Consider the following 15,787-nt stretch of genomic DNA (forward strand, 5'->3'; position numbering starts at 1 on the left):
TTGTTGTCAAGCAAAAGAACATGGTATCTTGGACAAAGATGCAAGCAGTGGGCATGATGGAGAAGTATTTGGATTCTGGATGTTTTACAGGAGGAGTTAGGGTGGTTGGTAAGAGTATGAAAGAAAGGTTGAAATTAAGGATAAGGAGAGCAAGCAATGTTTCTTTCTGTGCCTGGCTTATTTAACACGCTGTCTTCCAGTCTCATCCATGTTGCTGTGAATGACAGGATTTCATTAATTTTTATGGCTATCTAGTATTTCATTGCATATATGTGTATACACTATATTTTCTTTATTCATTCATCTGTTAATGGACACTTAGTTCAATTCCATATCTTATCTATTATGTTTAGTGCTGCAGTAAACATCAGAACGTAGGTATCTCTGTGACAGTAATTTCCTTTCCTCTGGATATATACTTAGTAATGGGATTACTGGGTCATATGGCAGTTCAAGTTTTAGTATATTCAACCTTCTACTGCTTTCCATAATGGCTGTACTAATGTGTGTTCCCACTAACAGAGTGAAACAGTTTGCTTTTCTCTACATCCTCTCCAGTATTTGTTATTCTTTGTCTTTTTTATAGTAGCCATTTCTAACTTGGGTGAAATGATACCCTATTGTAGTTTTTTTTTTGGGGGGGGGAGAGATTTTCACTGTAGGGCGTGTGCGCTCGCCAGACAGAGAGAGACATAGAGACAGAAAGCGAGAAATCACCCCCCAGGGGGGATGGTCACGCCGCAATCCCTTCTCCTCCATTCTCCTCTCGGGATCTTGGGCACGCACGCACACGCGCCCGGCGTGAGTTTTAAGCCACCGGGTCCGGGACACGAACCGCGGTCGACTACGTGGGAGTCCAGCGACATAGCCATTACGCTAACTGCTGGTTCCCTGTAGTTTTGATTTTATATTTTCCTGATTAGTTGTGAGCATTTGGTGGGGGATACTTCTTAGCCATTTGTGTGTCTTCTTTTGCAAAGTGTCTATTCAGATCATTTGTGCATTTTAAAATCGATTTGTTTTGCTTTACTCCTGAGTTGAGTTCCTTATGTATCCTGGTTATTAATCTCATTTGTATGTATAGTTTACACATAGCTCCTCTCATACCGTCTCTGACGATTGTTTCCTTTGTTGTGTGGAAGGATTTCAGTTTGATATAATTTCATTTGTCTATTTTTGCTTTTATTGCCTGTTTTATGGAGGTCTTACCTAAAAATTCTTGCCCATACCAGTATCATGAAGCATTCTGTACCCTGTTGTGTTCGAACAGTTAAGTAGTTTGGGTCTTACGTTTAAGTCTTTAATCTATTTTAAATTGATCTTTGTATATGGTGAGAGTTTCATTCTTCCATGTATGGATAATCTACTTTTCCCAGCATCATTCATAGAAGAGACTGCCCTTTCCCTAGTTAATTTTCTTGGCACCCTTGTTTTTTTTTCTTTTTCTTTTTCTTTTTTGGAGAGATTTTTGCTATAGGGCGTGTGCGCTCGCCAGACAGAGAGAGACAGAAAGTGAGAAATCACCCCCCAGGGGGGATGGACACGCCGCATTCCCTTCTCCTCTCGGGATCTTGGGAACGCACGCACACGCGCCCAGCGTGAGTTTAAGCCACCAGGTCCAGGACTCGACCCACGGTCAAGTACGTCGGAGTCCAGCGACATAGCCAATACGCTAACTGCTGGTCCCATTGGCACCCTTGTTGAAAATCAGTTGGATTCATTTCTATGTTCCCTAATACATGGATTTGATTTCCAGATAATCTGTTCTATTCTACTAGTCTGTGTGTATGTGTTTATGCCAGAACCATGCTGATGTTTTGTTTGTTTTATTACTGTAGCTTTGTAGTGTTTTTAAGTCAGGTAGTGTAATCCCTCCAGCTTTGTTCTTTTGCTTAGTTTTTGTGATTCCATACAAATATCCTGATTGTTTTTTGTTTCTGTGAAGAGTGCCATTAGTATTTTTGTATGGATTACATTGAATTTGTAAATAAGAATAAGAGTGATTCTGTCTTGGAAAAAAGTATGTCTAGACTCACAGTTGAAAAAATGAGATTGTATACCTGTCTTAAATTTTAGTTCTTGTATGGTCCAGTTTATCAATGTTTTTCTTTGCTTTTTGTTTTGGGGTCTTGTTCAAGAAGATCCCATGATTCTTCTGTCTTTCTGCTACTATTTATGTTTTGTGTGTTCTTATATTGTTTTTGTATTTCTACACTTAAGTTTGCTAAAAAAAAAAAAAAAAAAATCTGTTTGCAATTTACTTTTGTGAATGATTTGATACTGAGATTTTAAACCTTTCTTCCCTGCAGTGCACACCCACATAGCCAGTGGTCCCAAGCTATAAAATACTTGATTAAGTTATCCTTTCCCTCTGAGGGGTCACTTTTTACCAGTACTAAATTTATGTGGGGGTATGTGTATCTGTTTTAGACTTTGTATTCAGTTATGCCACCCTATTCCTAGACTGTTCCCAAATTGTTTTAATTACTATAGTTTTATATACATATATGTTGAGTTGTCGGAAAAACCGTGAAACATTTTTGCATAGAAAAATACACACTAATTTTTCTGACAACTGTATTCACACACACACACACACACACACACAGATTTTTATCCTACTGTTCTGCTTTTTCAAAATTGTCATGGCTTATCTTTCACATATTGAATCACCTAGAGTTTCATGGAAAATTTTGAATTTGTGATTAGTCACTTTATAGAATGATTTTGGGAAAATTAACACATTTAAAATAATGATTTTTCTCATGTAAGAATATATATTTGAGTTTCCCCATAGCCTAGTGATTCCAGGAGTGGATCCCACATGGCCAGGCACAGTCCTGCCCTGGCAGCATGTAAAACATACTGGGTACCTGTGTTTTGTGCCAAAAATCTAGAAAGGATGAAGAAAGGATGTGCATGATTCTTTGGGGATGGCCTTCTCCCTTTCTATCTGTTAAATGTTTGCTTTCTCGTAATTATTTTAAAAAGAATATATGTTTTTCTATTCAGGTCTTATTTTATGTCCTTGATTAAATCTTCTTTAAGATATTGCATTTTTTGGGAACAGCAGATGGTGTAGTGGTTGTATCACTGGGCACCCACATGGCCGACTATGGTTCGAGTCCCAAACAGGGCAGCTTGAAGCTCACACTAGGCACATGTGCATTGCATGCCCAGAATCCCAGAGGAGGATGGAAGAGAAGGGATTGTGGCATGACCAACCCTCCCAGGGAGTGATTTCTCATTTTTTGTCTCTCTGGCAAGCACACGTGCCCTACAGCAAAAATCTCTCTTAAAAAAAGATACTGCACTTTTTTGTTGTTGTTCAGAGAGGTGTGCACTCACCAGAGAGAGACAGAAGGATCAAAAGGGAAAGCGAGAAAGCACCCCTATTGGGGAAGAGTGCAGTCCCTTCTCCTCAGCTTTTCTCTCGTCTCAGAATTTTTGTGTGCAAGCACACACTGGTTTTTTTTTGTTGTTGTTTGTTTTTTTTTTTTAAGACAATGGATACAGGACTTAAACCATGTGGTCAGCCATATGGGATCCAGCTGTCTGCTAAGCCACAGGATGAACCAAGATCTCACACATTTCTTTCTTTCTTTTTTGGGGAGAGTGTTTTGTTGTTTTTGTTTTTGTTTTTGTTTTTTTGCTACAGGGTGCGTCACTCACCAAAAACAACAGAGAGAGAGACAGAGAGCGAGAAATCAATCCCCCCCCGGGGGGGGGGGGGGAGGAGGGGGGAATGGCCATGCCACAATCACTTCTCCTTCATTCTCCTCCCAGGATCTTGGGCAGGCTCGCTTTTCATTCTCCTCCCAGGATCTTGGGCAGGCTCGCACGCACACGTGCCTGATATGAGTTTAAGCCGCCGGGTCTGGGATTCGAACTGCAGTCGACTACATGGGAGTCCAGTGATATAGTATAGTGACTATTACAGTAATGACTGCTGGTCCTATGATCTCACACATTTCTATTTAGAACAATTACTCAAATTCTTGTTACTGTTATGAAAGGAATACTTTTTTTTTTTGGATCAGTTGTGGCTAATATAAAGGGAAACTTAAATTTTTAATATTTGTCTTACAGTTGGCCATTGCACTGCAATGTCATGTTTTAATAATCTGCTGATTTTCTACAATTTTCTGACTATCTAATGATATCTTTTGGAAACCATGACAATTTTTAAACTTTTAAAATCTTATTTTTTTGTATAGCCTGTTTTTTTACTCTCTTATTACATTGGCTTAGGATTTGAGGAAATATTAGAGATGAGAACAGGAATTATTTTTTCTAAGAAACCACAGGAGATATCAGTTATTTTCTATTAAATGTTTTATAGAAGTCTTCCTGAATTTCTTTTTTTTCTTTTTCTCTCTCTTTTTTTTTTTATTTTTGAAGAGAGATTTTTGTTATAGGGTGTGTGCGCTTGTTGAAGAGAGACAGGGAGTGAGAAATCACCTCCTGGAGGTATGGCCACACCACAATCCTTTCTCCTCTCAGGATTTTGGGCATGCATGCACACTCGCCCAGCATGAGTTTCAGGCCACTGTCAGGACTTGAACTGTGATTGGTCACGTGGGAGTCCAGGAATGCAACCATTACACCATCTGCTGGTCCCTCTTTTTGTTTTGTTTTGTTTTGTTTTTAAGAGAGATTTGCTAGATGGCCCATGTACTTGCCAGAGAGACAAGAGAGAGAAAATGAGAAATCACCCCCAACAGGAGATGACCACACAGCAATTCCTTCTCCTCCATCCTCCTCTCAGGATTTTGGGCTCACATGCACACATGCCCAATGTGAGTTTCAAGCCTCAGGCTCAAGACTCATACTGTGGTTACCCTTGTGGGAGTTCAGAGCCTTGGCCACCCCCGCTCCCCATTTTTAAGGTTTTTGTCATAAGACATGTATACTCGCTAGAAAGAAACACAGACAGTGAGTAGGAAAGTGAGAAATTACCTTCTAGGGGAAATGGCCACTCTGCAGTCTCGTCTCTTCCATTCTCCTCCTGAGATTTTGGGCATGTATAAGCATGCACCAACATGAATTTCAAGCCACCAGGTATGGTACTCAAACCGGAATCAACCATGTGGAAGTTCAGTCATAACCACCATGCTGCCAGCTGGCTTCCTTACTGAATTTCTTTTTTTTTTTTTTTAATTATTTATTTAATTTTATTTATTCATTCATTTATTTTAATTTGACCAGAGAGAGAGAAGGAAAGTGAGGAAGCAAGCGACCAGGTTTGGGACTCAAACCATGGTCAGCCATGTGGGAGTGTCCAGCACCTTAACCACCACGCCACCTGCTGGTCCCCCCTTACTGAATTTCTTTACTGCATGAGGTGCAACAGTATTTTCATGTACTTCTTCTAGAACTGTAAATGAATGTAGCTCTTTAAATACTCCTTTAATTTTGTAACCTGTATGAAGTTTTATAAGTGTTCCTTATCCTTTTATCCTTTGACCTAGTAATGTCACTTCTAGGCCTCTATTCCTTGGAAATAATTAGGAAAATATATTTTTGTTTAGGTTTCTTATTTATATTACTTATACACTACTTCTAATAAGCTTACATACCAAATGACTAATAGTAGAGTGATGGTTTTATAAATGGTGATATATATAAGTGATAAAATATTGCACAACCATTGTATTATTTTAGAAGAATTTGTGATAGCTTAGAAGTACTTTATTATTAAAAAAAAATTAGAAGCAAATAATAAAAATGGTAATAGCAATAGTTTATGGGTAACTTAATACACAGATGATTTTATTTCCTCCATCATAGTTTTCTATGATGAGCATATGTGTGTTGTTTTTAGAGAGATTTTTGCTATAGGGCACATGTGCTCACCAGAGAGACAGGGAGAGACAGAGTGTGAAAAATCACCTCTCAGTGGATGACCACACTATAATCCCTTCTCCATTCTCCTCTTGGGATTTGGGGCATGCATGCACACGCACCTGCTGTGGGTTTTAAGCAGCTGGGTCCAGGACTCAAACTGTGGTCAATTATGTGGGAGTCCATTGATGTAACCATTATGCCATCTGCTGGTCCCAAGCATGTGTTATTTTTAAAATCAGAAGAAAAAGAAAACAGTATATTGTCTGTGATACTAAACTATTTACCTTTCTCAAAATAGTTTGCAGAGAGGGAGAAATCTTAGCCCATTCTTTTAATGGCAAGTCTGTTTGTAATATTTTCTTTCAGTCTGCTGGAGAGTGTCTGTGCTAGCCAAAGAGGGACAGAAAGAAGGAGGATAAAGAATCCCCCCCCCCTGCCCCCATAGGACATGATCACTCCCTAATTCCTTCTCTGTTTCTCCCTTTCTGGAATCTTGGGCACACATGTACTTGTGTCTAGCATGTTTTTTCAGCTTGCCAGATTTGGGACTCAAATTGCAAAGTGGTCCCATGTGGGATCTAGCTCCCTTAACCACCAGACTATGGATTGGCCCAAGTTGTAATTTTTAAAAAGTATACTTTATAATACTTTTTCACAAGAGATCTTGCTGAATGTAGCTAATAAATGTTATAAGTTAAATCTGATATCCAAAAGAGAAGTACAGTGGTGTTAGTAACTAGCAGGTTGCATTTTACACTCTGGTATCTGTTCCTAAATGATTCAAATTTCTTACTAGTAAAGCCAGAGGAATTGTAAATGTCTACTCACTCTATTCGTTACTATTTTGTCACCCATGTTGCATGTGTGTTGTAAACTGTCATCTAGTAGCCTTGTGATTTACTGCTGGCCTGGTTTTATGACAGGATCTGTATTTATATGCGTTTTAGATAAGCATTGACTTTATTTAAGAAATACTAAGTGAGGTACTTCCAGTGTGTCTGATAGCCATAAGACAGATGACAAAAAACTACATAGATGCTCTCTATCCTGAGCAGCTTTTGTTGGAAATAATTTGTGATTAATATTGTGATGGTAAGAGATGACATTTCAATAGTAGAACCAGGACTATTTATAAGTTCTAACTCCGTCAGTCTTTGAAATCTCTTAGATATATTGGAATTCAAGTCAGAATAATACTTCGTTGGCTTAGACAAGTTTCCATTCCTCAAAATCCAGAAAACTAGACTAGTCCATGTGGAATAGCCATTTTCCTTTACTACTTAAACCTACTTTCCCTTCTTCCTCTGAGTTTAAGTTTCAGGTCTTACTACTGTTTGAAGCAAAAGACCAGTAGCTAAAGACCAGTAGCTAGTGCTGGAGGAAAATGTGCAACAAAGTTTCCAAAACTCATTCTAGACATTATTGAGTTAATCTAGCAGGCTGTCCCCAACCCTGCCCTTGTCCTTGGTCAGTCTCTATATTCAAGAAAAGAGAACAGAACAGCAAACAATAGCAACAAAAGGAGTAAGAACAGTAACCTGGCTGTTCCAAGCAGCCTCAAATGTTTTTTTACCTTTTAGTCAGTATGGTCAAGGAAGAAAAGAAAGGACATCCTCACTAAGAAACTTTGAGCTATTTAAAAAAAAATTTTTGTAAAGCAATTTCAGTGGTGAGAGAGGTGTTAGAGGTCAGAGTTTCAGAGTAACTTTTTCCTTTCAGACATTCCAGTAATGACGATATTTCATAGTTATAAATACATATCGTAGCTTGTTTCTGTGATGTCTTATCCTTTCACATCACCACCAGCACTGCTAATGCTGCTGCTTGTATACTAGGTTGTCAGGAAAGTCATGACGTGTTTTTGCATATAGAAAAACATACAAAAATATGTCGTGCGTTTCCTAACAACCTATGTTAACATCTTTATCATCAGTTTTTACTTGACATATTGAACACATAGCCATACCAACTGTTTTTCCTATATAGGTTGAGCATCATTAATCAAAACAGTCAAAATGTTCCAAAATCTGATACTTTTCAAGTGCCAACATGATGCCGAAAGTGGATTTCCACTCTTGACCTATTATAGGACCAGTTGCAGTCAAGATACTATAACACAAAATGTTGTATAAAATTACTTACCTTCAGCATATGTGTATGAGATATATGTAAAATATGAATGAATTTTGCTTTTAAACTTGTGCCCTATCCCTAGGATATTTCATTATTTATGTGCAAATATTCCAAGATCAGAAAAAAAAATCCAAAATCTGAAATATTTCTGGTCCCAAGCATTTTGAATAAGAGATACTCAATTTGTTAACAGCTTTTTGTGTGCTTTATTTTTTTTTTCAATTACAGTCCTAATTTTCCTCATTTTACTTACAACTGGTAGTAGCATCCTTAAAGGAGATTTTCATTCTCTAGTATTGTATTCGACTCATCCTATTAAAAAAGTTACACTTTTGGAAAAATTCCTGTGCTCATAATTTTAACTCAACACAGTGACAGCATCCACTGGAACATAGTTAATCATTTTTTTTATTTATAAGTCTGACACCCAGGCAATATGTTTTAGGAGTAGAAATGAAGAGAGATGTTCTCTGCACTTTAAAAAGACCAATAGTTTACAACTGGTTAGAAAGAAAAAATAAACAGATATTTGCAGTATGCCATCACCATGTATTTTGTCCTATAATCATAAAGATATGCACACATTATGGGAAAATATGAAAGTGATATCTGACCAAAATCAGAGAATTTAGCAGGGAGACCTCCGAAAGAGATGATACGTGAACCAAATTCTGTAAGATGAATTTGACTTTTACCCGACCAAGGGAAAGGGAGCTTTAGGTGGGAAAGTCTGTTGAATTTTAGCCGTTATTAAAAGGTAAAGTCAGGCCTCGAACATGAGAGGAAATAGGAGTTCTCTGTAGATGATTGTGAAAGTGAGACTGGAGGAGGGCTGCCGAGAGTTGAAGCTCTGATAGTAAGGAAGAGGGGAGCTAAACCTTGGTATAGTAAGAAAATGTGACACTGTGGCAAAGCAGTCTCACATGGGAAGGTTCCCTGTTCAAGTCTGGAGACCTCTCCAAGTAGATTGCTCACACACATGCCATGATCCAGGGCTGACTGAAGGCTGAGAGTGGTTCACAGCACCAAGACCATATTTGAGATTCTTCCTGTCTCTCTCTCTCCTCCCTTTTTCTGTGTCGCTCTAGATCATGGAAGAAATAAATAAACCTTAAGAAGTAAGTAAAAGGTAGTTTACAAAAAGCTTTATATACTGTTATATTAGTTCATTCTGTTACTTAACAACTGAATACCATACTGGGTAATTTATAAAGAATGGAATTTATTTACTTCACAGATTTGAGACCTAAAAGTCAAGTGGCTTTATCTGGTGAGGACCATCTTTTTGGTGGAGATTGCAAAGTCCTGAGATGGCAGAGGATATCCCATGGCAAGAGCTTTGGTAGAACAGTGCATGTTTCTGTCTATCTCATTCCCTCCCCTTATAAACCCACCAGGATTCAATCACTGTGGCCCCACCCAGATGACCTAATCTTTATCTCTTCCCAGAGACTCCACTTCTCAACACTATAGTTGGATTAAATGTTCAGCCTCTTAATCCTGTCATATCTAAACCTTGACACATGAAGTTTGAAAGGACATATTCAAACTATTCAAAATTAGCAACTATACTAAGAAATACTGGCCTTAGTGTGAATGTATGGAGGGCCAACATTGATTTTGGGGGGAACTAAGTCTGGAATATGGAGATTGGAAGGGAGAACACTAGTGACCAAAATGATGAAAGGCTGATATACTGATATACAAGCAAAAGAGACGGAGAAATGGACAAGCTTGAGATGTTTCGAAGAGGTAGACTCAATGGGAACTGCTGATCAACACTGATACATGTATATGTATATATGTGTATATATATATATATACACACACACACACACACACACACAGTATCATGGCAAGACAATAGCATTTGGAGTTAACCAGTCATGGGTTAAAACCTGAACTCGGTCATTTAACCTGTTTTATAATCTTGGGTGTTTTATGTATCCCTTAGTACCTTAGTTTCCTCATCTTAAAATGAGACAGTAGTACTCAGCCTGTAGGGATATGAGGATTAAATGAAATAATATTAATACAGCATCTAGTAAAATGCCTTTACTCATAGTAGGAATAGAATGACAAGTACTATTGTGAGACATAAAGGTGACAGGAAGGAGTTAATGACTTGCGAGTTTCCAAGATAGTCAATGAGAAAGAGCCGGGTTAAAGAAGTAGGGTAACCTGTATGATTCTTAGAGTGTCTATAAGAAATCTGGGTGAGACTGTTCCCCAGCAGATAGCAATAAAATATGACATACCTGTGAGATATTCGAACAAAAGATACAGATTTGAGAGACATAATCTTACACCTAGTTGTAAAGGTTATGACAGTGGATGAGCTCATCAAAGAAGAGCGTTAAGGGGCCAGCAGGTGGCATGTTGGTTAAGGCACTGGGTTCCCACATGGCCGCTCATGGTTCAAGTCATGGACTGGTGGCTTGGAAATCACAGTGGGCTCATTTGCATGTGTACCCAAAAATCCCAAGCAGAGAAGGGATTGCAGTGCGGCCATCCCTCCTAGGGAGTGATTTCTCACTTTCTCTCTTTCTGTCTGTGTCTCTCTCTGGCAAGCGTAAGTGTCCTGTGGCAATAAGAAAACAAAGCAAAAAAGTAGAAAGTTAGAAGAGAAATCAGAACACTGGAGATAGCATAGAAAGAAAAGCCTGGAAGACATTGAAATTGAAGGTCGTCAGAGACATGGAATAATACCAGTAGCGAGCAGTATATTAGTGAAGCATAGGGGTAGAGCATTTCAAGAAAATAGTGAGAATAGCAGCTCCATATCTTCACAGGTTTTGAGTAAGATCAGGGAAAAAAGTATTTTTGAATTTTCAAAAGTATCTTTGAGTTAGCAAAGGGAATGGAATGGAAACTTAATTTGAGGATATAATAGGAGGTGAGAAGTAAAGGCAACTACTATAGATTAATTTAAAAATGTATGGTAAGTTCAGATTTAAATGCTGATTCTAAAACAATGCTGGGGCTGGCAGGTGGCTTGAGTCCTGGACCTGGCAGCTTGCTTTTTCACTTTCCTTTTTTTTTTTTGAGAGATTTTTGCTGTAGGGTGCGTGCACTCACCAGAAAGACAGAGAGACAGAGAGACAGAAAGCGAGAAATCACCCCCCAGGGAGATGGCCACACCGCAGTCCCCTCTCCTTCATTCTCCTCTCAGGATCTTGGGCACGCACACACACGTCCAGCATGAGTTTAATCCACTGGGTCCAGGACTCGAACCATTGTCGACTATGTGGGAGTCCAGTGACATAGCCATTACGCCAGCTGCTGGTCCCATAACTTTCCCTTTTTCCCTTTCTCTCTCTCTCTCACTGTCTCCCTCTCTGGTCAAAATAAAATAAATAAAAGTTAAACAATTCTTTTTTTTCTTTCTTTCTTTTTTTTTGGAGAGATTTTTGCTATAGGGCACGTGCGCTCGCCAGACAGAGAGAGACAGACAGAAAGCGAGAAATCACCCCCCAGGGGGGATGGTCACGCCACAATCCCTTCTCCTCCGTTCTCCTCTCGGGATCTTGGGCACACACGCACACATGCCCGGCGTGAGTTTTAAGCTACCAGGTCCGGGACCCGAACCGTGGTCGGCTACATGGGAGTCCAGCGACATAGCCATTATGCTAACTGCTGGTCCCAACAATTCTTTTTTTAAAAAAAATGCTAACAGAGAAGAAGGGGTTCCAAAGAATGTAGAAGTTAGTCTCAGGGAGTCAAGTTTCAAGTAGGATAAAGCAACCAGCAGTATCAAATGCAGCAGAGCAATCCAGTAATACTGTTTGGGCCATCAGGAAGAAGTCAGAATCAGAAGCTAAATCCATGTGGTTGAGTACTTTGTATGTCTGACTTTGGTCAGTGGGGAAACAATAGAAAGTTACTGAGTATGAAAGTGATATAACCAGAACAGTACTTTTATTGAATATATGTTTTTGGCAGCTGTTTGAAGGATGAGATAGGGAGGAGGGATCCATTTAAGCTGGTAGAGGTATGAAGTAACAAGGGCCTGGGTTAGGGTAATAGACCTGGTAACAAAGATTAGCGAGGTACAAGAACTGTTATTCAGTAGCACCTTTTTATAACTCGTTAGTCACTAGATGTAATAGGTAAAGAAGCCTAAAAGATGACATTTTAGGGTTTTGAGTCTGGGAAATAAGGAGAATGGGAGTAATATTTACTGAAACAGGAACATTAGTAGAAGCAATAAATAAATAAATATTAATTTTTTTTAAAGTTTTTGCCATGTGGTACATGTGCTTCCAGAGAGGAAAGAGACAGAGAGACAGCAAGAGAAAAAAAATGAGAAGTTCTCCCCCCCCCCCCAAGGGAGGATGGCCATGCTGCAGTCCCTTCTCTATTCTCCTCCTGGGATTTTGGGCATGCACACACACGCACACACCCAGTGTGATTCTCAAGCTTCGAGGTTCAGGACTCAAACTATAGTCAGCCATATGAGAGTCCAGCATTTTAACTGCTGTGCCATCTGCTGGCCCTTTATTTTATGTTTTTAACTTTTCATTTATTTATGAAGCCTGTGTTACTACATGGCCATTATGTGCTGGGCACTATTCCAGATGTTAGAGATACAGTAGTGAACATAAAAGGCAAGATACCTGCTTTTATTGTACTTCACATTTAGAATTAAGGTGAAGATAGAAAAAAAAAAAAGACAAAATATTTTAAGGTAAATAAAACAAAATTAAGTGATGATACAGAGTTGGACTGTGGGGAACCACTTTTAGATGATGTCGTTAGAAATGGCATTTCCAAAGAGGAGAGATTGGACTGAGGCTAGAATATTACTAAGGAGTCAATTGTGCCATGACCTGTTGCACTGGCATCACTACCTCGACTGGAAAGTCTGTACAGAGGCCTTGAGAAGGAAAGGAGCTTGATTTGTTTGAGGGTCAAAAGAAAGGCTAGTGCATCGGAAGCAGAGTGAGCAAGGGAGAAACTAATACAAGATGGTGTCTCAGAGGTTAGTAAAATTAAGTTTAATTAATTCTCCTCTCAGAATTTTGGACACACATGTACATGAGTCCAGCATGTTATTCAAGCTGCAAGGTTCAGGACTCAAATTATACAGTTGGCCATGTGGGATCCAGCACCGTAACCACCATGCCACCAGCTAGGTCCCAGAAATCCCTTTTTTGCAATAAACAAATATGTGTATCAGTGTGCTTCTAGATACACATGTAATTTGGATAGTTTGTTTAGTCAAGGTCATCCTTAACTAAGGTCATCCTTATTTTACTAAATATGTAAACCTTACATATGCACAAAAGACGTATTGAGGCATATTAATTATTTATGTATGACTTTTTAATTTCTGAATCCTTCACCCATGGAAAATGTGTATCTATAGAATCAACTCTCAAGTAGATGAATTTTAGGAGCTCAATGTTGTTAGTATAAGATGGGGAAACTGAGGATCTCCAAGTGCACAGTCATGAATTCACAACTTCTGACTGTATTTGCTTTACTTGTCATGCCATGCTTATTCAAAGGTGAACCAAAAATAAAAACTTCAGTAGAGAAGCTGAAATATGTATCCTTACTAAAGCAGTGACAGATACATACATATTTGTCTGTGTTTTAGGGATGACTGGTCCCAAGGGGTTCAGAGCACCATGGATACACAGAGGAGGGTGAGATTGACTTTGGCTGGGGGGAGTCAGAGACTTAATTTTATTTAGAAAATGTGTGCTATTTTCTCACACGATTTTATTTTTGTCTTTTCTTGGTTGTTCCATATGTCTAAAGTTCTAGACATGTAACTTAAAAAAAAAATAGACTCTTTTCTTTTACTCCTAGGACCCACATATTTGTTTCTACTAGTATCTTTTATTCTTGTATTGCCACCCAACCCAGTAGAGACTACTGGCAATAAAACTAGCATGTAACTAACCATTCTGTGCCAGGCACTGCGGTAAGGGATTTGCAAGAATTAACTTAATCCTTACATCAGCTCTCTGAGGTAGGAGGATTCCTTTATAAATTAGTGTTTTCTCTTCAGTCCATTCACATATTTGTTATTCCTGTACCTGATGGGAAGAAGGTGAGACTATGTAGGAGGAAGAGTAAGTATGAGACATACCCACCTACGCATCAGGATCAAGTTAAGCCATACAAATAGATATTTTTTGGTTATATTATGCATTTTATATATATTTTCCTGAGTGATCCAAGCTGGTGTGTGTACTAACCTGAGAGATGAAGACTAATCTGAACAACATGAGTTAATAAAATAATGATAATATCTTAAATGTCTTTTTATTATTATAGTGACAGTATACAATAATTGAAAGCAGTTAACAAATCTTAAAAATTTTGGAGACCAGCACATGGTGTAATGGTTACATTGCCAGACTCCCACATAGTTGACCACAGTTCGAGTCCCAGACCCATCAGCATAAAACTTGCCAGGCTCGTGTGCGTGTGTGCCCAAGATCCAGAGAAGAGAATGGAGGAGAAGGGACTGTGGTGTGACCATCCCCCCTGGGGAGTGATTTTGTACTTTCTATCTTTCTGTCTCTCCAGTGAGCACACATACCCTATAGCAAAAATCTCTAAAAAAAACAAAATTGAAGGGCCTACAAGTGGCATGGTGATTAAGGTACTGGACTCCCACATGGCTGATCATCAAGTCCCGGACCTGACAGCTTGCTTTCTCACTTTCCTTCTCTGTGTTTCTCTGGTCAAATTGAATAATGATAATAAATAATTCTTTAATTTTTTAAAAATTTTCAAAAATGTATTAATTCCATGTGTACACAAAAACAATTGACTCATCAATAAATGTATGCTTAATTTATTAAACTATTTAGAAATGAAGAATGTTAAAAAAATTAATCATTTCTGTGTTTAGAAATGAGACATATCTGTAAAACATAATCATGGATTTAGTTACCTTTCACTCCTGTATTTTTTTGGCATGAATGATTTATGTTGCTTACTATGGATATGGTAATAATACTTTGTATTCATGTAGTATTTTCTTTTTCTTAAAAAGAATTATTTAACTTTATTATTTTAAATTGACCAGAGAGGGGGAGAGAGAGAGAGAAAATGAGAAAGCAAGCTGACAGGTCCAGGGCTCGATCTGCTCTTGGCCATGGGGGAGTCCATTGCCTTTAACCGCCATGCCACCTGCCAGCCCCTATATGGTATTTTTCATCTGAGTATCATAAAGTGCTTTTCCAGTGTCTCTTGAATCTTCATAGTACTTCAGTGACATAAGTAGGTGGCAGGTATTATCATAATTTTACACATGGAGAAATTAAAGCCACGAAGGGTTAAATGATGATGCATGTAGTTCCATCGACTAGAGAAAGAGGCAACCTGAGCAGTAGACTGAAAGGAAGAGTATGTTATTTTAGAAGTACTGGGATTGGCAAAGTGTAAGTTACTGACTTACTTGCTTTTTCACTTTATACAGATTATTAGAACAAATGTGTTAGCTTTAAAATGTCCACCTGGAGTTTTTAAATCCTTTCTTTAGGAATAGAAAGCATTGTAATAGTCTCCCCCCACTCCTTTTAGGTCAGCAGCAAGGACAAGATGGAGTAAAAGTCCAACAAGCTACTATAGCTCCTGTAACCGTAGCAGTTGGAGGAATTGCTAATGCAACGATAGGTGCTGTTAGTCCTGACCAACTCACACAAGTGCATTTGCAGCAAGGCCAGCAGACTTCTGATCAAGAGGTGCAGCCTGGCAAGAGGCTCCGAAGAGTTGCCTGTTCCTGTCCTAACTGCAGGGAAGGAGAAGGAAGGTAAACGATCTCTATATTTTTACCCCTCTGGAA

General features: G+C 38.7%; 1 protein-coding gene across 1 annotated transcript in view; it reads left to right on the plus strand.

Moving 5' to 3' along the window:
* The window catches only part of SP4 (Sp4 transcription factor), a gene marked incomplete at its 5' end in the record, with an annotated part of 99,079 nt that overhangs the window by 48,144 nt on the left and 35,148 nt on the right, over positions 1 to 15,787 (plus strand). The window contains 1 exon segment of the mRNA XM_014590148.2: positions 15,526 to 15,754. Within this exon segment, the coding sequence (XP_014445634.1) occupies positions 15,526 to 15,754 (229 nt within the window).

Source organism: Tupaia chinensis, unplaced genomic scaffold, assembly GCF_000334495.1.
Source record: "Tupaia chinensis unplaced genomic scaffold, TupChi_1.0 Scaffold000410_1, whole genome shotgun sequence".
Lineage (NCBI taxonomy): Eukaryota > Metazoa > Chordata > Mammalia > Scandentia > Tupaiidae > Tupaia > Tupaia belangeri.